Source organism: Sceloporus occidentalis, unplaced genomic scaffold, assembly GCF_023333645.1.
Source record: "Sceloporus occidentalis isolate IW3139 unplaced genomic scaffold, rSceOcc1.0.p SCAF_112, whole genome shotgun sequence".
In the NCBI taxonomy this organism is placed as follows: Eukaryota; Metazoa; Chordata; class Lepidosauria; order Squamata; family Phrynosomatidae; genus Sceloporus; species Sceloporus occidentalis.
The window spans coordinates 2,356,731-2,381,030 of NW_028317092.1; the positions used below are offsets into that span (position 1 = coordinate 2,356,731).

The following is a 24,300-nucleotide window of genomic DNA, read 5'->3' on the forward strand; positions in this document are numbered from 1 at the left end:
TAAAGATGATATTAAGCTTATTTATCAGCATGCTGATCCCCAAATGAAGGACACAGTGTAATAAGGACTGTCAAATAGTATTCTAGAGATGCATTAAGATTCCCTGAGACCCTAGACAGGGCAGCAAATGTATTACCCCATCCTTGCACCCCCTATGCCAGATTTACAGTAAATATGTATGACCTTAGTAATAGCAGCCAACTGTAAGGCCGTAGCTTAGGTTGCCTTGTGGTTCCCATCTTATGAAGTCATCCATCTCCATGCACTCTCCCTCGATTTCCCTTGCTCCCCCCCTAAGCCTTTAAAATTCTCATATCTCTAGAACCTTTCAGAATACTTTGCATGCTGTAAATGTGCATACAGCAGGGGTGTCCAACCTGCCGCCCTCCAGCTGCTGCAGGACTACATCTCCCATACTCCTCAGCCAGCCCCTTAGCTGAAAGAGCATTATGGGAGATGGAGTCCTGCAGCAGCTGGAGGGCTGCAGGTTGGACAACCCTGGCATATACGGTAAAATATCTGGTGGTGGTAGTTGACCTTCAGATGCATAGAAAGAAAGGAAGCCTGTATGTGGATGATGGCAGCTTAAAGTGTTAATGCAACCACATAACTGTATAGCCTGCATACTTATGAGCCATGCTTTCAGAGGAACCAATGTTTTTTTTTTTATAAGAATTGTTCTCCTGTTTTTGATTTATGAAGTGCTTCCATACCATCGTTAACCTCTTTATGGTAAGGATGAATACAATAAAACAAAAATACTGATAGTACATACATGTCTTAAAAGTCGAAGGAGGAGAACAGATCTGCTTATTAGGTAGTTTAAAAGACACGTATATTGACAAAAATTCACAAGGAATTTTTTTTTTATAATGTCCACACCCAAGAGTGGTCATGACAGTAAATGACGATAGCCAAGCCAAATTTAGAACTGGTTTTGTTTCCTTTGGAACACGAAAGAACACGGTAACATTTCAATGAGAAATGTACACAAGACATTAGAACTATTTTCCTTAAAGGAGTATTTATGAAAATGTTGATTTCACCCAAAGTCACCACACCCTTCCCTATGTACCGTATCAAGGGTATGCGACTTAAAAAGTAACTAAATAGCAAAAAAAAAAAACCCAACCAATATATGTAAATATGCCAACAGATGCCTAACTGCAGCTCAATAGAAGACTATTTTTAGATACACAAGCCTGTTCTTCCACATTGTGTGCAATAACATAATGGTTTTTACCTTCTTTTCTGCATATGCATTTATATCCATTATGTTTTATATTATGTTACTAACACTGTAAAATGTCTTATTGATAAGTGTGCAAGAAGGAAACATAAACACTTACCCACTGTATAGCCTTGGTAAATATTATGGAGTTATATAATATATACCATATTGGCTCGATAAAAGTCTGGTGCTATTTTAAAGAAAAATGTAAAACAGTATTTTATCTAATAAACAGGAATACATGTATTTTAAAATTTTTGGTATCTATTATGCGGTTAGTCAGTATGTTATATATAAACAGAAATTTGGAAAACCAATAGCCATTTTAACGTCCCCCCTTAATTCATCATGCACTATATATATATATATATATATATATATATATATATATATATATGGCACTTTGCCCCCAGATATGCTTTATGCCCCCTCCAAATGCCACTCTGCCCCCCAGTTATGCTTTACGCCCCCCCAGTTATGCCCCCCCCCCGACTTCCTGGTGTCTAGCGGGCCGACCAGTAGACGCCTGTCTCTGACGGAGAAGCACCGGCGGAAGTGCCTGTAGCGGATGTTGTCTACGTGCATGGCGCAGACGTCCACCAGCTGCCGGAGAGAAGGATCCAGATACCCTGCAGCGCTGCGGGGGATCTGGATCCTAACCCTTCAGCTTTTCTCGCAGCAGGGCTAAATGAAAGAAAAATTAAAAAAACACCCGCCCGGCGCCCGGAGCTGCATGTCCCTGGCGTCGGACGATACGAATTGCGCATCCCTGCGCTAAACCCAGAATATATGCCACACCCCCCTATATTCAGGCAAAAACGGTATATCAATGAAAAATATAGTAATAATAATAATATAGGCGTTGGGCAGACATAAAGGCATCCCGGACAATTCCTTCCATTGACTTCCTGGCCAATCTCCGCACCTGGGCTATAACATCATATCTTGATGCTCTCCAACAAAATAGGAGCACGGAATGTGAGGGAGGAAGGGTCTGGAGAGGTCTGTGCTGGCAGCTGCCCAGACCTTCACTGGATTATAGCATTTTGGGGGCACAAGGGGAAAGCTTCCTTGGTAAGCATAAACGCAAGACAGCAGCCCTTTTTTTAGTGCAAACCATAAAGTCTGAATTGCACAAGTAGCAGAAATTGTTTTCAGTAATGTTGCTTGCGCCCTTGACCTTCAGGATTTGTTTCCATGGTACAGGCATCTAGTAAACATAAAGGGATCAATAAAACACAAAACCAATCTGGACCGGCTGTCATATGTGAATAAAGTTGAATTGCAGACCTAAAAGTACGGTACATTCCAACCATCATGTGCACTTTAATGCATATGACAACTGAGCGTAACCCTGTAACATTTTTTGCATGCAGTTGCATGGAGGGATCCATCAATATCCCCTTTATGTGCTTTACTACCTTTCTCTGCCACCCATCCATTTACTTGGCCAACCAAGTTCTTCCTGCAGCAGAAGTTCACTGGTGTTGAATAAAGAAGTCCAGTGAGTTGAAACCACAACTCTCCTGCAAACACCCCACAATTTCTTTAGTTTGTCGAAGTGAATTGCTGCATCAGTACACAAATAAATATTCACATGTTTAGCAATGTAATCGCTTCTAAGTCTAAAGCAGGATATGCCCTTGAGAACTATGTTTAATGTATATTTTGTGCATTTACATTTTAGGAAAATATCTGTTTTACAATAATATGCCCTCGTTCCTTATTAATACCAATTTCACTTTTAGTTATAGCCCCCACTCATAACTTCCATAGGCTTTGGCCCATTTGCGGGGTCACAAAGTTCCGACGGTTGACGCCGAATAATATAGCAGGGTCCTTTCAGCACCAGCAGGGCTAAATCAACAGCCTGGTCACTGCTGTGATTAGACAAGGGTTCAAAGCACAGGGAATTACATATGAAACACTTTGCTTTCCAGGAGGAGAGAAGTTCTAAATACTAAAACTGTTTGCCTCATTAACGTCTAAAAAGTTAGGATGTTACCGCCCTTTACCTCTCATTGAGAAGAAGGCATATAGTAGGTACATAGTATGTAGCATTTATCTGGCACCCAAATAGTTAAATAGTTTTATGTGCTCCATGGAAATCTATATAATAATAGGTCACATAACTAATTTAGAGTGTCATAAAAATGACTGCATTACCGTATTTAGAAGCAGTAATTTCATTATTTCCATAAGAAAAGCAGATTAACAGGAGAAGAACTTGTCAGACAACCCATTTAGATGCATTGTAATTGTAATTACAATTCTCTTGCATGCTGATGTCACACAAAGGCATTAACAACGCTGCGGCTGCTATAGAAAAAAAAATGAGAAGTGTTGAGAAAATGAAAATTAGACAGCGTTGTGTTATATCACAGAAACAGAAGAAACCCGGACAAATTTATTAGTATTCAAATATTCTTATTTTTACTAGAGCAAAATGTTAACATCTTCTGGCAATACTCTTCTCCCTATAAAGATTTACATGCTATATTTTTGGTAAAGGTGCTAACTGATGTATAATGGATTGCAAGCTTTCAAGACTATATTAGTCTGTTCTACAGCAGAAGCAGAAATGGCTTTTACATTTATATAGTATATATGAACCATTTTTGCTTCAAATGTATAATGTGCCTGAAGAAGAGACCGATATAGTCTTGAAAGCTCGCAATCCTTATACGTCAGCTAATAAAGGGATCATCTTTACCAAATTTACTTTCTCTTTTTCTATGGCTCAACCTTTAGCTCTAATGGTAAAGAATGTCAGGAACTCCCCATTTTTTACCTCTCATTCACTCACACCCCCCTTTTACCTCTCATTCACTCACACCCCCTGATGTCTTAAAGGTGAGACAGTTGGTCTTGTTTAGTAATAAATCTGTGGCCTCAAGTTGATTTCTTTGGTAATTGTTGACAATCCATGAGTTTAACTCAACAGTTGCAAGTCTGCACTTTACAAGTCCAACAGGTAGTCACCATCTCAAGTCAGTGCCATTCCCTGGGAGAAATTTCCTGTTGCTTGATCTCTGACCATTGTGCATCGATCCTGGATTGTAGACATACCTTATTAATCACCACCATATCAAATTGTGGTGAATTATCCTCGAAGCTCAACATCTAGGAGAAATGGCTGGCTAAAGTTGCTAAATGTTTGGGATTTTTTTAAATTTTGTGTTGTTTTGTTCAATTGCAGGAAACTTGTGAGTCCATCCTGGACTGCACTCTTGAGGAAATAAAAAAATTTGATACTGAAAAAAAGAAAAAAAGTTTATTTAAAAGATGCAGACAAGAAACGTCCCCAGAAGTTGCGATGTCTCCTCCAGAAGTTGGGCTGGTGATTGATGGAAGGACATTAAATGTTATCTTTAATGGAGGCTTAGAAGACAAATTTCTGGAGTTGACAAAGCGCTGTCGCTCGGTTTTGTGCTGTCGAGCTACCCCTTTGCAGAAGAGCATGGTTGTGAAGTTAGTACGGGACAAATTAAATGTCATGACACTTTCCATAGGTAAGTCTGTACTTCTAGCCTGTTTTGTATTAGTGATTCACTTAAAAATACTTTGACCAGGATACTTATATTTGTTTATATTTCAATTAAAATGTTGCATAATAATACAATTTATAACAAATGAAATCTGACGGTTTGTGTATTTTGTTGGGGTTATTTGTGCATATTGTAGAACATCAATGTGTCAAATAACTCATTTCCAAACCATTACATGGACTTTTACATGAAGTTTTGTGAAACTTTTACACCTGACCGTATGGTAGAGATGGGCAAGCTGGTTCAGTTAATGGAATCTAACTTGGCTTGTGGTCCTAGTATAACTTTTCTGTATTGTATCAAAGCTCATCGATCATTATAAAATGAAATATATATATTATACACACCCAACACCACAATAATTGGAAATTCTTTCAGGTGATGGTGCTAATGATGTTAGTATGATCCAGGCTGCAGATGTTGGAATAGGAATTTCCGGTCAAGAAGGCATGCAGGTATAATCCCTTAATACATAATTTGTTTATAATGGTTTTAAATAATAAGCATGTGTTACAATGTGACGACACTGAATCAGGACACTTTTTTCTCAGCTTAGTTTGAGTACCAGTAATGGCAACTTCTATTAGAAGAATAGACCGTACGGCAGAGTACTATATGTATTGTTTTCCTCTTTTTCCGTCCTTTTTTAAACATTGTGGGTATGAAATGATGGTGTATTTGATATGATGCGCATTAAGCTTAGTAATTGCTTGTTAAATACCCTCTTTGGCGCCTGTTCACTAAAGGACTTTCCAGGAGAGTTTAAAAACTCCTAAAATACCTATACAATATAAAGGGCAGACTCTGCAAGAAGAGATGAGCAAGTCCTCCAAAATGTGTAGTTAAATCAGAGAGGAGACCATCAAGAAGTCTACGCCATTACAAACCCATTATGCAGGATCAACTCGGACCTTCTGAGCTCATAGAGCTTTGTGCAAACTCGTCCAAACACTAGTGACCCTTTTGGCTAGGATTCCACCCAAATCAACTTAAGGACAATGGGCGGTCCCTAAACCCATTGAAAACAATGCATTTTGAGCCCGTACATGTACGGGATTTGTCATTAAGGGGTTAATACATGACTACTAGTTACCAAGTGTTTATGAAATTAAAATGACACTTAGAAATCTTCTGAATTCATATTTTAATACACATAGCTGGACTACAACCTCATACAGCTCGAGCGTTGAACTAGGCGGCTTCCTAGGGAGCAAGGCTTGTAAGAGATGTTTTATGGTCCTTCCTATGCCTGCAAGCCCTTTCATGTATGAAAAGACGAGCTAGAATCATAGTCTATACCTCAGAATGACCCTCCATATGACCAAGCTGTCTTTGCACAGTTGAAATATCCCAATCAGTTCCATTAAGGTATGTAGCTCAACAACCCTGTGAAAGAGCAGCAAGAAAGCTACAAGCTACAAGTATTCCCTTGATGTAGACATGTTGTTTTTTTTTTGTGTCATAGGTTGAGTTTATGTATTTTGCTACAAATGGCAAACAAACTGGTAAATGTCATCTTATATTTTTCTTCAGGCTGTGATGTCCAGTGATTTTGCAATATCCCGCTTCAAGCATCTTAAAAAACTCTTGCTGGTTCACGGACATTGGTGCTACAGTCGACTGGCAAAAATGGTCATTTACTTCTTCTACAAAAATGTGGTATGTTAGCCAATACATGCATGCCTGTATCTAAATACACATCATGTTGTATTTTGGGGTCACAAGACCCGAGTAATATTAGGGTAAGCCTTGTAACTTAGCAAAGGCAAATTAGGCACTTGTTCCAAGTAAAGTTGAATTACAAAATGGCACCCACTTATCTGTGTAAAGCCTGTATTCCATATTGTCATTATTTATATTAGAATTTGAAGCTCCGTTAGATTCAGCAGAGGATCTTAAAATGCCGTTTCATGGTTCATAGTTGGCTGATTCTTACTGCAGAATTACAAGCATTTGATGGATTTATAAAAATGGGAGCAAGTTGGGACATTTGTGAAAACGTTACTAATTGAAGAATTATCCACAATAACCACTTTTTAATTCTGCAAAAAGTTAGTAAACACATATTAGGCTTTATTCAAAGGAGAGTTGACAGGAGAGGCCTCTGTTGAACGAAGAGCTTGGCTCTGTTTATGTGAAATACTTCGTAGAGCCGCTTGGCCACCCTGCCATCCATGATCTGGCACGTTGGCGGGCAAGGTTCATTTGTGATTTACATACAGCACACGTTTACAGCTAGAAATTTGATGCACAGGTGCCCAAAAAACAAAAAGGAACTTTTATTATCCTTGAGAGCAACTTAATGAGTAATTTATGTATAGTTACTAATTGCCTACCCCATCCATCAGATTAGTGCCAACAATTTGCATACACAAAACATTATTTATGCTGTTCAGAGTTAATTCCTGCAAAAAGATTGTTAATGTAGTAAAATGTGTGAAGATGGAAGAATAAATTGTATTAGCAGCTCGTTGTCTAGGCAACCGCTTTTCTCTCCGCTCTCTTCATATTGCCTAATTTTACAACCGTTTTATTCCAAGCACTGACATCGTGCAAAATAAGCACTTTTTTTTCTTTTTCTTGCTCAAAGTTTAATAATGCAAGTGATGTGATTACAGAAAATGAATATAATCTGAATAACTGAGCAGTATAGAGATTTGAGTTAAATTTCTTACGTTTCAAAGAACTATATTAACTGCAAGTAGAGAAGTTTTTTTTTTTCTTTCCTTATTTCATATTTAATGAAGGGTAAAGACCTGCAACTAAGAAATAATCATGAGATGTTTCATAGTCCTATATTGTTGCTTTAGAAACAACTATCTCAATAAGATTCTATTAATCGCTAAATGCCTGGCACAAAAACAAGCATTTTATATCATTTAGTAAATGTGTACATTGAGGCTATGCCTGTGGAACAGAGATATAATATATTAAAACCGCTGCTAGGGTGAACCATACATATCTTGTAATTAGAGCAGGTTGGCCGCCTTCTAGTGTACATTACAATAAAGAGATAATATTGTTGTGTATCCGACGAGACATGTTTCATATTCAAGCAAGGTTGGTCTGCTCTGTATGTGCCTGGATTACTCACTAGGGAAGATCCTGACGCTCTCCAGTTTTTGGCCTGCTGGGTATGAGTTTGGAGGATTGAAGCACCTAGGTCTACATCTCGTTCTTAAGCCTCTTCTGTGACCAACTTTAAAGTGAAATATGTTGCAGTCTAGGTCATTGGAGTGCGCGTGCTTCTATAGCTTCACAAATACCCTGGAAAGCTTACAGATTCAGTCTAAGGGGGTGCTCCTGGGATGTTTTATATTCGTACGTAAGTTTAGCTATTTAAGAAACATATATCTGATGGCTGATAAGAACCATTGGGCCCATCTAGTCTGCCATTGGGCCCATCTAGTATTTCTACACTTATGATTGAAGCTAGACAAGATGTGCATTGAAAGAAAATTCTCTTGTATTCTTTGACAGTAACTCGTTCATGGATTCATCAAACATACAGCTTGCTTCACTTTGCATTGGACCTTTCATGCTTCATATGTATCTTCAATTGGGATCCAGATCTCTTGCAATAACATGGAATCACATGAATGGGTTCTTAATCTAACTAATAACACATCAATTGGGGGGGGGTATGATCGTTATTTTCTCAAAACCAGTACATAGAACAATTGTTTATTTTCTTTCTACCAGGCCTACGTAAATCTGCTTTTCTGGTACCAGTTCTTCTGTGGATTCTCTGGCACCACCATGCTTGATTACTGGCAAATGATCTTCTTCAACCTGTTTTTCACCTCCGTACCACCTTTGGTTTTTGGAATTATCGACAAGGATGTTTCAGCTGAGACACTTCTGAGTATACCGCAGCTTTACAAAAGGGGGCAACAATCCCAGGTGAATAGAACAGATGTCACTTATCAATCTATGGCAAATAGGAAAGACTAAAAGTGTCGCATTAATAGCTGTAAGGAAATATTACATTTTTTTTCTTTGATTAAGACTACACAAGGCAAACATTATCTCAGGCAAAGTGTATTAATTTTACATTGCAGAGAAAATTACTTTTGTCCTGTATTTGAACAGCCTTGTAAATATTTTATTGAATGCATTATAGGCTTGCAACATTTATTTGTGACTTAATGGGTGAAGGACAACGAATCATTGAGTAAAATGGCATTCAGTTAAGCTATTGATCTCTAATGCAAGAGTGATTTAATGCGTCAAATGTATCTATTGTTTTCTGGAACACTGTGTAACTGTTTAGTTTTAAGTTAAAGTTTAAGTATTAGGTTTGTTTGCCTTTGTTCTTAAATGTAAAATTCACTGTATGACACCGATGACGCCTGCCGACTTGCGAACGCCGCCATTGCTTTTCCTTCTTTGTGGCATTGATCAGCATTGAACCCTTCACCTCAATAGCCTGACAAGTCCAGTGCCTGAATATGGTGGCTAAAATCAAAACCATGTGTACACAAAAAGGGGGGTATTATGAAGCGGAGAAATGTTTTTTGTAGACGTGTCGATGTTTAGCAAAATAAGAGAAACACAAAACGCCTAAACCTACAATTGGATAATGAAATAAGTCTGAAGTTTTAGTGTTTTTTGGCCAAATCGCCAAGCTCACCTGCCATATCAAAACAGATCAGATGTGGCGAGGAAAATGTACTATACGTGCAAAATGTACAAATAACTTGGATAGATTCAACTTGAGTGAAAATATTAGACGAGAAAGTGACAGGCCTTCTATACCTGATCCAATTAACCCTTTCAACTGCATACTTTGTAGCATTGAAATTGAATACAGGTATAATTTACATCCAATTTGCATCAAAAGTAAATTTAAAAATCAGTAGGTTAGTATATAAAATATCTTGCAATCTGCTTTAATAGACACTAAATCATGTAGAATAAAGATATCCACAGCACAATCTTCCCTAGTGCCCCGGGAAGCAAAGTATACAAAATGGAAAAGTGAACATGTGCGCTAAAAATGATCAAAACTCTGTGTAAGATACGCAAAAGTAGACACTTATCTCGGCTTGTGTTAAATTATCAGTTCTCCTCCATAAAGCATCAGAACCTCACACAAAAAAAAATCCAAATAAAATGCATAGTGCGGTATTGTCAGCGGATGAAGGAGAACTGATGCTGCTACACAAGCTGAGATAAGTTTGGAGGGAATATTTTCTGTCTTACAGTTTTTTACTGTTGGACGTTATTTGTGCACATCTTCCCCTAAATTGGTCAAACTAATTCATCAAAGAAATTCATTTTTGCAATAGACTTTTAACAACTATTGTGTGTATACATTTTTGGAGATACATGAAAATTTTAAATGTGCAAAATACTACAGTTGTGATTGTAGACACAAATTACAGAAAATTTTATTTAGCAATAAGCTTTATTTTAACCTGACCTAAACATATTTTCATCCAACAGGATTACAAGTTGTCAACCTTCTGGATTGCTATAATAGATGCCTTCTACCAAAGTCTTGTGTGTTTCTTTATCCCATATTTTGTAAGTATACAACATGATTCTGTAACTGGACAATAAAATAGCATTGTGCAGTTGGCATGTGAAAAAAATAAGGGTTTTTTTTGCTGATAAATAATATAAGCTGTTCCTAACCTGTATCTTAAGTGATGGGCCTTTTGTGCCATTTTATTCCCATTTGTAATATTAAATATTTAATAACATGTCGAATCTTATGGTTGAAAACTCTTTCAGAGCTCTTTATCTGTAAATTTTAGAAAGAGTGGGTGTTAAGTGTATAAAGCAAATCTCCTGCAAAGTGACGATGCAGTCTCCATAACAACAATGGAAAATATCTACTAGAAATACGCTTAATGACAAAGTCTGTACATGTACGGGCTCAAAATGCATTATTTTCAATGGGTTTAGGGACCGCCCATTGTCCTTAAGGGGTTAAGAACACTACTAGATTAAGTTTGTTTATAAAAAATAAAAATGTTACTCTTTTTATTGTGTTTGACCTTGTTGGGTTACATCTCCCTTTGAGAACTTTGGTTTTCTAAGCCTTCTCTGAGGAGAAAGGGCTGAGGACTTTAAGACAGGAGTGCTAGTCCCGCTATTTGTCATAGGTCCATGTGCTAAAATGATCCCTGTTTAAAAATAGTTACTTTTATACCAAATATCTCCAAAAACAGTGAGCAGAACAGACCGACAAACAGAAAACACAAGCTACAGATGAATTTAGCACATGGATTTGATTATATATAAATACTGATATATCTTGTAATAGAAGGCCATCATTATCAAGGAAAACTGAAGGCATTTTGTACAAAATTCAAGCAAACAAATTGAGACCAACACAGTCTCTGTACTTCAAATATGGCCTGTACTGTTTTATAACTGCCTTTATTTTATTAAATAAACTATAGACAGAATAAATGTAATGTGAGCTACTGTCAGACTTGCATATTTCTTCATTGGAAAAATTTTATTTTTGCTTCTTTATAGACCTATCAAGACACTAGTATAGATGTTATTTCATTTGGTACACCAATGAACACTGCATCCTTGTTCACAATCACACTGCACCTTGCCATTGAAATAAAAACTTGGGTAAGTATTAACAACTTAAAAGTTTATTATTCAGAATCATTTTTAGAGCCATACATTGAATTTCCTTGCGATACAAGAAAAATATCCCATATAAGTACCGGTACTTGCCCACTGGTCACTCCACATGCAATGAATCCTGGAACCCGTTGTTACGTCTTAACCCGTGCATGTCGGCAGAAAACAGATTGCTTTCTAGGGCTGCAACAACTAATCGATAAAATCAATAATAATCGATAATGAAAATCGTTGCCAACGAATTTCATTATCGATTAGTTGAATCGATTATTATCGATTATTAAATGAGGGTTTTTTCAGAGCAAACGCTCTGAAAAATACCCCTCATTATATAAACCGTTTCAGTGACTCACAGCAGCAGCTCCTACTTACTTTTTTATAAAAGTATGGTCTGTGACTCTATGAGGGCACTATGAGATATCTGGGGAGGGCGGAGTGACATATCTGGGGGTATAAGGCATATAGGGTATATAAGGCATATGTGGGGAGGGCAGTGTGGCATGTCTGGCGAGGACAGAGTGGTGTATCAGGGTGTATAAGGCAGATCTGGGGGTAGAGTGGAGTGGCTTATGTGGGGAGGGCAGTGTGGCATGTCTGGGGAGGATGGAGTGGTGTATCGGGGTATAAGGTATATCAGGCACAGTGGCATATGTGGGGGTAGAGTGGAGTGACATATGTGAGAGGCAGCGTGGAGTGGCATATGTGGGAGGCAGAGTGGAATGGCATATGTGGGGGGCAGCGTGGAGTGGTATATGTGGGGGGCAGCGTGGAGTGGTATATGTGGGGGGCAGCGTGGAGTGGCATATATGGGAGGCAGCGTGGCATGTCTGGGAGGCAGCATGGCATGTCTGGGAGGCAGCGTGGCAAGCCTGTGCTCAAACGTGCATAAATTGGGGGGGGCTGGTTGCGAAATAAAGGCAAGAAATGCATTTTATCAAAGTTTTTTTTATTCTGCGTTTGTATTTAATATAATTTGTTTATTACATTATTTTAAATAAATGAAAAATTTACATTCATTTTTTTTATCCGATTAATCGAAAAAATAATCGGCCAACTAATCGATTATGAAAATAATCGTTAGTTGCAGCCCTATTGCTTTCCCTACTTTTGGTCCATTTTAGGAGATTTTATCAGTTTCCTTATCCTCCCCTAGCATCCTTCCCAATCATTTTAGCTGCATACTTTATTTTCCTTTGCAATAAAGGCTATGAAGTAAATAAAAATAAAAAAAGCAAAGTCTTTTGCATTTGATTAAAAGTAAACCACCATAACCTCTATGCAAACCCCAATAAATAACAGCAAATTATTCTTTGAAAAACATATTTTTATTCTGTCACATGTATGAATTAAGACGCACAATCTTTTCTTTTTGTCATGTAATTTACTTGTAATGCTTCACTAATGCGGTTTGTTTTCCATCTGTAGACCTATTTGCACTGGATCACTATAATCGGAAGCATTGTCAGTTATTTTGTAATCTCATTGGTCTACAACGCAGTCTGTGTTTTATGTAATGAGCCTACAAATCCTTACTGGATAATGGAAAGACAGATGTCCGATCCCAACTTTTATTTTGTCTGCATTATTACACCAGTCCTTGCTCTCCTACCAAGGTAAACATGCTTAAAACACTATATTTATATATATATATATATAATAATATTTTTTATTACAATATGATCAAATGTTGCGTGGTACAGTTTTACTATGTTACTAGCAGAGATGTATTTATGGAAGTTAAGCTCCTTTGAGCAGGGCCCTCCTCACCTGTTGTCTCTGTAAGTCAAATTGTTATGTTACATACTACTTGTTATGTCCCATTGTACAGCGCTACGGAATTTGATGGTGCTATATAAAACAAATAATAATAATAAGTTGCCCAGGGCAGCTACTACAAGAAGAAAGCAATAAGATAGTAGGTCTGGGGTGACAGATCTATCGTCTTCTTGCTTTCTTCTTCATGTCATATCCCTGTGCTCCGCATTAGACGGTGCTGAAATGCTACTATGGAGGTCTTCACTGACTTATGTAGTATACCTGTGATGGTTTCAGGACAGGTCTTTGAACTGCTTCATTAAGTGCGCAGCACACAACAGAGGCCAGGGAAAAGCTGCATAGGACAGAGGCCATTCACACTCCCTCCATGTTTTACAATAATTATCCTCTGAGTATGCTTGACCTGTGCCCTTATGTTGTTGGTTTTGTGTATCTACCAGACATATATTGAATATAACTTATAATTGTAAATGTGAAAAAAACCAACAAAAAAAACATGAGATATATACAATTTTGTTTAAGCATCTTGCATTGATCAAAAACTTAGCTAATTAAAAATGCTGACTGTATAAACAGTTTGGCAGCTAAACCCCATGGAATGTTTAAATATATTAAGAAAATGGACCAGTGGCTTTTACCAAAGTTAGCCAAATACCATTTTAAGTGCTCTGTGGGAGGTTGCATCTACCCTGTTCCGAGATATCTGTCATCTGCTGAAGGTCAATATCATTTTATGAGATAGAACTTCAACAGATGTTTCAATATGTATATTCATGCATTAGGACTGTCCAGGTCTACCAAGTTTCCACCATACATGTAACATATGCATAAGCTTGGGATAATGTTCCTGACGCTAGTATAGAATATTCTTCGTTGACTTGCTTCAATATTTAATGTTTCATAAACCTAATTCCTATATTTTGTGTGTTTGGTAGGTACTTTATTTATGCACTGAAGGGCACATGTAGAACGACACCTATTATTGAAGCACAACATCTGGATAAACTCGATAAAGAAGAGAGAGACATAAAAATACAACAATGGAAGGAAAGAATGCGAAAGTCTGCACAGTGTGTCAACAATGGTTCTTCGGAGCTTGGCAATGCTTCAACGAATAGTATAAATGGTTTAATTGGAACCCCGGAAAGAAAACCACACAATGTTTGTACCATGACCAATGAATATGAGAATTTGCCAAGAACACAACATTCCAAACCATCGCCTCATGGAGTAGGACCTGCAAAATGTGTTAAAGACCTGCTGAGGGACAATACAGAAGACTTTTCTAGAGCTAACCACCGGAGGTCTATTAGTACAGTCACAGTTTAAATATAGACTAGACTGTATTGGGAAAAAAAAAAATTAGAAACCAATCCCAATGTGTTTGTACATTTTAGTTGACTGCTGTGCAGCCCATGTTGGGAGGGGGGTGGTAACTGAGATATGCTCAATCACTCCAACTGTGAATTGGTTCTCTCTCTCTACAGGAAAAGCGAATGAATTTGTTTACAACATAGCGCAAAAGGATTTTTTTTTAATCCCTTAGAACAGGGGTAGGCAATCTTCAGCTCTCCTGATGTTGTGGACTACATCTCCCATAATGCTCTTAGTCATAATGCTGGCAAAGCATCAAGGGAAATGTAGTTCACAACATCTGGAGAGCCGAAGGTTGCCTACCCCTGCCTTAGAAAGTTGGAAAAGAAGACCAGTAAATTACCCAAACTGAATTATGCTCATTCATGTGTGATATCTGAGATGGTGCTATTGACTCTACTGCAGTTAATCAATGCCTATCTGGACTGTACTGTAAATAACATCTTTACTTAGAATTATAGATGTTTTTCTGGAACGCCCCATTCTCTTTATATCATAATTGGTGCTGAATTGATGGAAATGCCTTTATAATGTGCACAATAATGTTTATTACTTTAGCATATTGTTGTAATGGATTTACAGAACCATGAAATCCTAGCATTGAAGTAACTTCTCCTGGTCGATTTTAAACAAATTATAATTTATTTTTTAAAAGATGTTTAGGTGCCCACATTTGGAAATGGGACAGAGATTACTAAAGTACACTAAAGAACATTAAATTACGGGGGATAACTACATTACTACAGTTTTATAAAATGGAGTTTCCTGCTCCATTTGTGCAAATCAGTAGAACCCTGTATGTGTATCTATGACATGGCCATATAATATATAACAGCCATATGCACTATAATGCTACTGCACCCTATCTGAAAGTTGGGCATTAACAACATACCGAACAATGCGTGTCTGACGTTAAGTTTAAGTTTTTACCTGCCTTACAAAAATGCATTTCATTCTCGGTTACATAGTTTACATTAGTTTTTGTGCATTTGTGAATGATATACACTAGTCCTTAAAAGCAGGAAGTACAAGTCGAGAAGCCTAAATGTTAAGTGCCAACTAAAGGAATAGCTGCTATCAAAATGTACAGTGTAGGCAGGGTTTCCATATCGGCCATTTTTCCCTAGAACACGTATACATTTTGCTGACCAGCACATGTTAGACCCTGCCTTACAATATGTGTGGCGTATAAACTCACAGTCTGGAATCTGTTACTTGGTTATACATCCCACGTATTGCAGGGGGCAACACTACTTGTGTCCTGGGAAAAGTGCCCGATATGGCAATCCTACCTACACGCCATCTGCTATTTTGAAATGTATTATTTTAAACCTATTTTAAATGTGTTTCTAGCATTTTAATTTACTATGAAGAAATGACTCAAGAATTCCAAAACTGTATTTGAAGATTTTAAAATGTTTATTTATTCTGGGCTAGTATATGATTTTATGTGCTGGTTTACTATTCATTTTTTTGGAATTATACTATTATTGAAAAGAATAAAATATTTTTTTAAAATTAAATAAAGGGAGCTATTAATAAAGGAAGACACAGACATCCATTTGTAACAGTGAAATATGGACTCATGCAAGTCTGGGAATGTATAATGCATACAGAAAAGATCAATAATGGTGTGTGGATAACCTTGCTCCCCAGATACTTATTAATGGTTTGGAATCTGGTTTCAATGCAGCTGCACTGTGATCCTTCCTATTACTCACATTAATGGGGAATGGTAGATTGTAGTTGGGTCATACAAAAATGCATTATATGATGTAACATTCATTAAACAAGTAGGGGCAATTTCCATGTTTTATTATATTGTAAAACCATATACACTGTTAGTAACAGTACAATTATTATAGACCATTAACCAAAACAAGTTGCCTGCATGTCAGCTTGTTAGTCATACCTGCTTTGTGTACTATGTTTAAGTATAATTGTCTTTGTTGATAGCCTATGTGAGCTCTACAAATCAAAAGGACATCACAAAGGCAAACTTAATACAGGTTTCTTTCTGATAACATCACTTATTTTTCTTAAATAAGGTATCCTGACAATGCTGGTCTCATCCTCAACACCATCTTTCTCATTCACAACTATCTAATAATAAAGACACTTGTTTCATGAAGGTATTATTATCAGTGCCAGCTCATATCCAAGATCCAGAAGTTCTTTTTCTGTGACTGGAGTCTGGTTGACATCTCGTTTTGAGTATTTAACTTATGAGAAACTGGTTGGTCTTACTAGCCACTACTGAGCGAACGCACGTTGTAGCAGCACAATGTTCAGCCCACTGCCCTCCAGCAACAAAACCAGTTTTGATGTCTTCCTGATTTGTGCTTATAGGGTTAGGCACCTTGTAACTACAACCTATCGTTATTAAAACAGCTTCTCTTATCTACATCACCAATAAAGCAGGAGAAAGAGAGAGGGATTCCAAGTCTTTTGAAATTGCAGGAGTGTTGACCAGCTGCCTGTATCAGGAAACCTAACTTCTGTTTGAAAATCTTAGGTGTCATTTTAATATGCAAATGGAAATTATAGGTCCCTTTGTGTAGCTAGTTTTGTAGAGGGTGTGATTGTCCTTTTAATGGTTGCTCCGAGTTGAAGGATATAAAAGATGATTGTTTTTTCGGTCATGATAAACAACTATCCTTCAATCCAGAATAGGTCTCAGCACATATCTTGTGAAGGCACAATATGGCATGTTGAGTCTTATTACAAGATTTTTGATCAAGCACAATCTCAAAATAAGTTACACGATTAAAAAAAATAAATATATATATATATTTGTTGGAAAATCATATGATCTCGGTGACAGCTAAAATATTATGTCAATAGAAAGGTGCTGGAAAAGCAGGTTTACCGCTTATGCTTTAATTCAACTTCAATAGAAAATGTGATTATTTTTTTTCTTATTTTTTTTTTTAAATAAATGTACAGCAAAAACTTTGGTTGCTCACTAATAAGGCACTCATTCTTTGCGCTTCTTGGTCCTTGGCACTGAAGTGTTGAAACTGTGTTTAATAGCTTAGTTGTGCCATTGCACTTTTTCTGTATGCAGACTTTTTTATATATATATATATATATATATATATATATATATATATATATATATATATATATATATAATCTCTTGTGTGAATACATGAGCCATTACATTTCTGCAGCGGGGATGCTGCCAAGTCTATCCATTTATACTTTACCAGCAATTAATCAATGGCCCAATTAAGTTATTTTTTGTATTTATTTTTTTACCATTTTACGAGTGTTATGTGCACAAAATCTATTAACTGCTTTCCTCAATGCCGCAAAGAGTACTTGAAGTCATTTTCTCTGTGAACGTATAATTTTATCATGTGATAAATCTGTTTTTATATTAAAATATTGAATTGACGATTGCTACAATGTCCTAGAATATGAAATTGGTGAAAGGTAATTGCTTTTGTTTTAATGTGAAGAATACAATTGCATTTTAGAACGGGGGTGTTGTGATTAACATATACATTGACATCATGCAGCCCTCGAGCTGTTATTGAATCGCATCTCCCATGATGCTCTTCCAACCTTTTGACTCTCTGGGCATAATGGGAATTTTAGTTCCACAACAGCTGGAGGACCAGTCCTGGTTTAGAACATTTCAACAACAAACCTCATGAAAGTTATATTCGGGAAGAAAAATTGTAAATGTTCCTTGGAAGCAAATAAAATTTTCCACCATGTGGTTTAGTGGTAACGCAGAGAAAAGGAACCAAATTGAAAGCCATTTTTGCCATGTTCTATACATAAGGGTATGTCATTAGCATAATATGCACATTATTATTTATACTCGAGACATCTTTATTGAATTCTGGCTAAGTAACAAGTCCACTTTAAATAGAATGCCGTTTGTACACTTCCGTTAATCCTTTTTTAAGGTTCTTGCATTTGTGAATTCTGAGCAGGATTGTTTTTAGATCATATTGGCATACGTGTATTTTATTTTGCCTGTTCTATTCTACAAACTGTGTTGTGCCAACTCAGAAGGAGAAACCTGCCAGTATTTGCCCTTCCTAATGCATAATGCGGTGAGATCTCATTGCAACTGACAAACAATTCACTGTTTAGTAAATATGCCCCGAAACGGTAAACTATCAAAACATTAAACTGTGTTATTAATTAACATAATCTCCCATTACAAGCGTTAACTCAGGGAAATGTTTTAATTTTTTTTGTATTTATTTTTATAATTCATGGAATGTGTTGGATCATGTGTATATCTTTCTGATTATTTTTAATAGCCGTTCATGTTTCACGTTCTGCAGAATGGTCTTTATTGTATATGAAATGAGTATTTAATGTAGACTGATATTAAATAATTTTGATTTTTTTTTTTTCCCCAGAGGGTCACTTTCTTTGTGATAGCTGATAGAGTTTAAATTACTTCATTTTATTTCTATCCATTTACATTTAGAGCGTAATGGTTAATCCAGCAAAGCAATGTCATATTAATTCAACATTAGTTCTGAATCCATATCTGTTAATCACTTAGACACAACAGAGCGTAGTTATGATAAAGATTAGAAACCGATGGTTGGTATTGCCAGCAGCCAAATAGTTTTAACACACTGTGTATTGATGTCAGTAGTAACATTAGTTAATGAGGGTACTTCATTTCCATATTGTTAATGCCATTTTGATTGTAAAAGGCCAAAAAAAACTTAAGGCATAAATAAAGCATGTGTCATCTACGCAGTTAATGTGTAATGACCTAAGCGCTTAAGTCATACTCTGGCTTTGTGGTTCATTTCGGTGGAAGAATACCATCAGCATTAAACAGATAAACATTAATTTCTTCCATACCCTGTATGAACGCAAAGGTTATGAAGGTATTCCTGAACATTATGATGTTTGAGAGTACTGGAATATCTAGCCTGAGTTCCCCTATTTCTGCAAATAGAAGCTTAAAAAAAACAGAGAGAGGCAGAGATTAATGGCGACAAAGGCAGTGACTGGTTGGCATTCATGAGATTTACTATAAAAGTCAGCACATGCACAGAAATAACGCTGTTGCCCATCTGCTTACTTGCGCAGCACTGGCCCTCGTCACAACCGAGTGGTGTCTCTGATTTGTGTGTGTGTGTTTGTGTATATATATATATCTATATCAGATTTAAATAGAGGCCTTGGCGCCAAACAAGGGCACACTGTCAACGCATTTAAACATATGCATCATTATTGATGCATTCATGAGCATGTAACTTTTCTAAGATGCCGGTGTGTATCTAGTTAGGTACATTGCTTGGGTGTTTCCGTTACAGATATACAACAAAAGACAACAGTTGTGTCCCTACTGGCCTTCTTGAATGAGGAAGTTAGTGCAGCCTCCATTGGATATCAAAGCGTAATAATGCTCTCCGCTTTTGCTGTCCTCCATATAGCAGCATGTACACGAATTCACTAATATGCAGTGCAATTCAATGGAACAGATGAAGAAAGATCTCCTTTGCCACATGGATTTCATATTTTTGTCCACTTTATAACTCCTTCTGCCACATACCTACCTTATTCTTCTGCCCAACTGATTGGAGTCTTTTATGTCTCTTAGAAGGTGGATTTTACATTTACCTTCTCACTTAACTACTCGCCTACAGTATATGCTGCATAGCTTAATCAATACACTACCAAACAACCTACACAAAGCAATAGTATATGTGGCATGTTTCAATTACCAATGTCCTAAAGGGTTTTTAATATACTGTTTACAACATATGCCCTTCTCAATGCTTTCTTCATTATCAGTCTTTGCGACTGACCTACTCGTTTGTGCCTTAAAATTGGTAATGGCTATGCATGTGCCTTTCCCTGTTAAAAGGTTTCATAATCTACAGAGTTTGCATAAAGGTAACGCAGATTTACATGTGTATTATATGCCAAGGTGTTCTACTGCCATCTACAGTTCAGATAGACATGTGATCAGAAAGAAACATTAGTAAATATGTTGGGAATTAAATTATTGCATTTACCAATAACCGTTAAAATATAAAAATCACATCTGGGCAGATTAGCACCTTGAATATTACTTATTAATCCGTTGATTTTAGGAATATTTTCATGTGAAATATTTACTCAGATTCCTATATACCGGAATTTTTCGGTTTTGCTTTTACACACACACACACACACACACTAAAGCATCCTCACTCGTTCTAGCTGCTTGCACGCTGTTCAAATGCCTGCAATATTACCCCACTATCCCTCTGTCTTCGTGAGTAGGCCAGTCCACGTCTGGCCCCACAGACCAGCCGGCAATTGGCTGCTGGCCTGCAAATATCCTGGCTGGTTTTAATGTATAATAAAAAACCTTTTTTTCTGATTGTGTAGGCTAAGTGAAAAATTTGAAGTGAATCAGGACAATATTAATTATATGTAATGTGTATATTATGATGGAAGTAATAAGGTTGTTATATAACTACTCAGTTAATAATAGCACATATTGATAACGGTTGTCAATACAGATAAGTGAATTCTATATTTGTAGGAAAATGTAAGCACTGCTTATTTTCTAGATGGTGGATACCAGGCAATTTAACTCAGAAACAGGCTTAGAATACGATATTAAAGTGATTTTAAACACTTATGCTGAAACACATCAAGATATGTTAATACACGGGTTGTATAAAAGTAATCGATTCATGGATGAGTAAACAGTGACTGTGACCAAGACATCAATTGTTTTCAAGATCATCCCAGTGACCTTGGATAGAACCGAGCTCTAACTGATACACCTGTCAAGGATAATGCTCTGATAATTATCCGCACGTGATTTATATATTCAATCCTCTATTGCTGCCAGGAATATAAATGTATAGAAGTTAATGACACAGGTAATTTATTCAATGAGTAATGAAAAATGTATACCTTGTGTCATCTAACCATAGGAAGTTAAAGTACATTAGTGTGTGTGATTGTGGGAAAACATTGCCTTATTTTCTGCATTATTGTGTATTTTTGGCGCAGATTCTTACTACAGTATGTCATTTCTTTTTTGTAAATAAAGACTCAAAATCCGATAGATACTCCATCTTTAGCAGCAATAACTGCAATCAAACAAATGCTGTTATTTTATTAATTAGACTATGGTGAATGAATGTTGGCCAACATTCTTAAAGGTTCTGTATAAAAAAGTTGGCCAACATTCATCCACCATAGACTAATTAATAAATTAGTCTATGGTGGATGATTGCAGTTATTGTTGCTAAAGGTATTGGATTTTTTGTCTTTATTTTTATTTTTTTTAAATTTATCAAGATTATGTTTTAGTATAACTTTTTGGTGAATAACAATCTGCGCCAAAAATACACAATAACGCAGAAAATAAGGCAGTGTTTTCCCACAACCACACACACACTGCATATGTTCTAAAACATATGTTTATGATAAATGTGTACGGAGAGCCAAAGAGATTTACAGTATGTTGAAAAACACATTACTAAATGTTTTCATTTGATCATTTTATCACTGCTAAATACTAAATACATCTTTTTAAACCACTGATTGCACACATTGAAAATGTCAAAACGTAAGGTATACAAATGGACCTGTGTCATCAAAGCATACCTTCCCATTGTCCCATTTAAACTGGGATGGTCATGGTTTTTGGGGCACACTCCTGCTTGTCTGGGAAGTGGGGGTACTCTGCTCTGCCCACCAAGCAATACAATTGACCGAGGTGCACATAACTTTTCTTATAAATGGGTTAGATGTATGTCTACCGGTCATTTGCACATTTTTGTGTAAAACCAAACATTGTGGGATCTTAAAAAGGGGGACATATGGAGCAAGAAGACAGAATCTCCCCCTTAAAAAAAGAGACCTTTGGGACAGTTCCAACAAGCAGCCCTAGTCCCAGCTGTTGGCTGTTCTAGCAAATGTCCATTTATCAGGACTGCTTGCAGGCTGCCAGAATCGAACATCTAGAGATTGGACAACGTAACACTTCTTTTATTACCATAACCATTCCATGAACACATGTGATTGGTTTGGGAAAGAGGGGAAAGTTGTATTGAGGAGCTGCTCTTTAGAATCTCTGTGACAATTGTTCACATAAATAAACCAGTGATATAATAACAAGCATCCTACGTATGCCTAGCAATAAATAATTTCAAAATATATTAGCAACATCAAAGGCTCCACTTCTGCACCAAAAACCCTTTGGGAGTCCTCTCTGCATTGCAGGAGCTACACTACTCCCTGTAATGGCTACCATCTAATGTATCTGTTTATTGTTCCACAGCTTAATGTTTCTTGTTTCCATGTTTCTCTCTGACCCCCAACTACCTGACGCTTATGTTAGGAATATAAAGTACTTTTATCTAATTACCAAATCTGGGAACTCTTGAGGGTGAAGCCCTGCTTCCCTGGGTCTCCAGGTCAGATCTTCTGTTCTAGGATGGAACTCTGCATTGTTCTTCTTGCAGCACGCTTTGATACCTGCTTAATTGATCAAGAAATAACAAAGGAATAGCCCACATCTGTCCATGAAACCGCTTTTGAATCGACTGTCTCCATATTAAAGAGCTGTAATACTCAAACCCTTTCTCCATTTAATATTGCCCACTCTAAAACATTGTTTACTTGAACATTTTTCTCCAAAATGTTTGACAGCTGATTGGCTATACTGTTAATCAATCTATAATTAGCTACTGGTGTCAAGCATGTTACCGGAGAGTTTATTTAACCCCCTTCGTGACAAAGGCTGATTTTACTTTTTGTACCCTTCGTGACAATGGCCGTTTTAACATTTCTGCACTGCTCGTGTTTAGCTGTAATTTTCTTCTTTCCCGTTTACTGAACCCACACACATTATATATTGTTTTTTTCAGGACAAGAAGGGGTTTCTTTAGATGACATTGTTTTGATTGTATCATATTATTTACTATTACAAAAAAGTATAAAATATGGTGAAATATTTTGAAAAAAATGACTGTTTCTAACTTTTAGTTGAAAAATCTTTTACTCATCTATAAAAGGTAATGAAAAAACCTGCTAAATAGATTCTACTATTTGAAATACCCAATGTTTTTATGTTTTTTTGCTTTTTTCTACACATTATGGAATAATATGTACAGGTAGCGTTTTGCTATTTCAAAGCCATTTTTTCCAAATCTGGTAATTCTTCCCCCCATGTGCCATTTCGGGTATCGGTTTCGGGGATGCAATTTACCCCATCAAGTCATATATTTTTGAAAACTAGACAGCCCAGGGTATTCCAAATGCTAGTATTTTAACCCTTTTCAAGCACTAATTCTACCATCAGCCTTTGTCAAACTTTATGGTAGTAATTTTTTTTGCATTTGTTTTTTCACACACATTTTACTTCAGGTATGAATAAACAGGTTCTGGTATATGTCACTATCACAAAACACCCCAATATGTGTTCAGCAACATCTCCTGAGTACAGCGATTCCTCACATGAATGATTTTGCCTGGCTGTTTGGGGGCAAAAGGGCCACATTTGGGACATGCGCATTTTTCAATGTTGGACTTTGGCATTTGGGGATCCACTGCCCATGCCCTATTTGGTACATCTTTGAGCCGGGCCATTTCAGTGTGGCCAATAAAGCCATATATTTTTGAAAACTAGACACCCCAGGGTATTTTAAATGCTGGTATTTTAACTCTTTGCATACACACATTTTACCACCAGAATTTTTTCAAAGTTTGCAGTAGTATTTTTTTGTGTGTATTTTTCCCCCACACACCTATTTTATGTAT

The 24,300-nt window shown here is 36.8% G+C and overlaps 1 protein-coding gene across 1 annotated transcript in view; it reads left to right on the forward strand.

Moving 5' to 3' along the window:
• LOC149282571 (phospholipid-transporting ATPase VB-like) overlaps positions 1 to 14,496 on the forward strand; it is a 96,687-nt gene extending 82,191 nt beyond the window's left edge. Inside the window, exons 17-24 of the mRNA XM_089498064.1 lie at positions 4,431 to 4,743; positions 5,158 to 5,234; positions 6,313 to 6,438; positions 8,482 to 8,682; positions 10,228 to 10,308; positions 11,272 to 11,376; positions 12,817 to 13,004; positions 14,103 to 14,496. Of these exons, the coding sequence (XP_089354190.1) occupies positions 4,431 to 4,743; positions 5,158 to 5,234; positions 6,313 to 6,438; positions 8,482 to 8,682; positions 10,228 to 10,308; positions 11,272 to 11,376; positions 12,817 to 13,004; positions 14,103 to 14,496 (1,485 nt within the window). The remainder of the gene's footprint in view (positions 1 to 4,430; positions 4,744 to 5,157; positions 5,235 to 6,312; positions 6,439 to 8,481; positions 8,683 to 10,227; positions 10,309 to 11,271; positions 11,377 to 12,816; positions 13,005 to 14,102) is intronic.
• Positions 14,497 to 24,300: the final 9,804 nt, after the last annotated feature.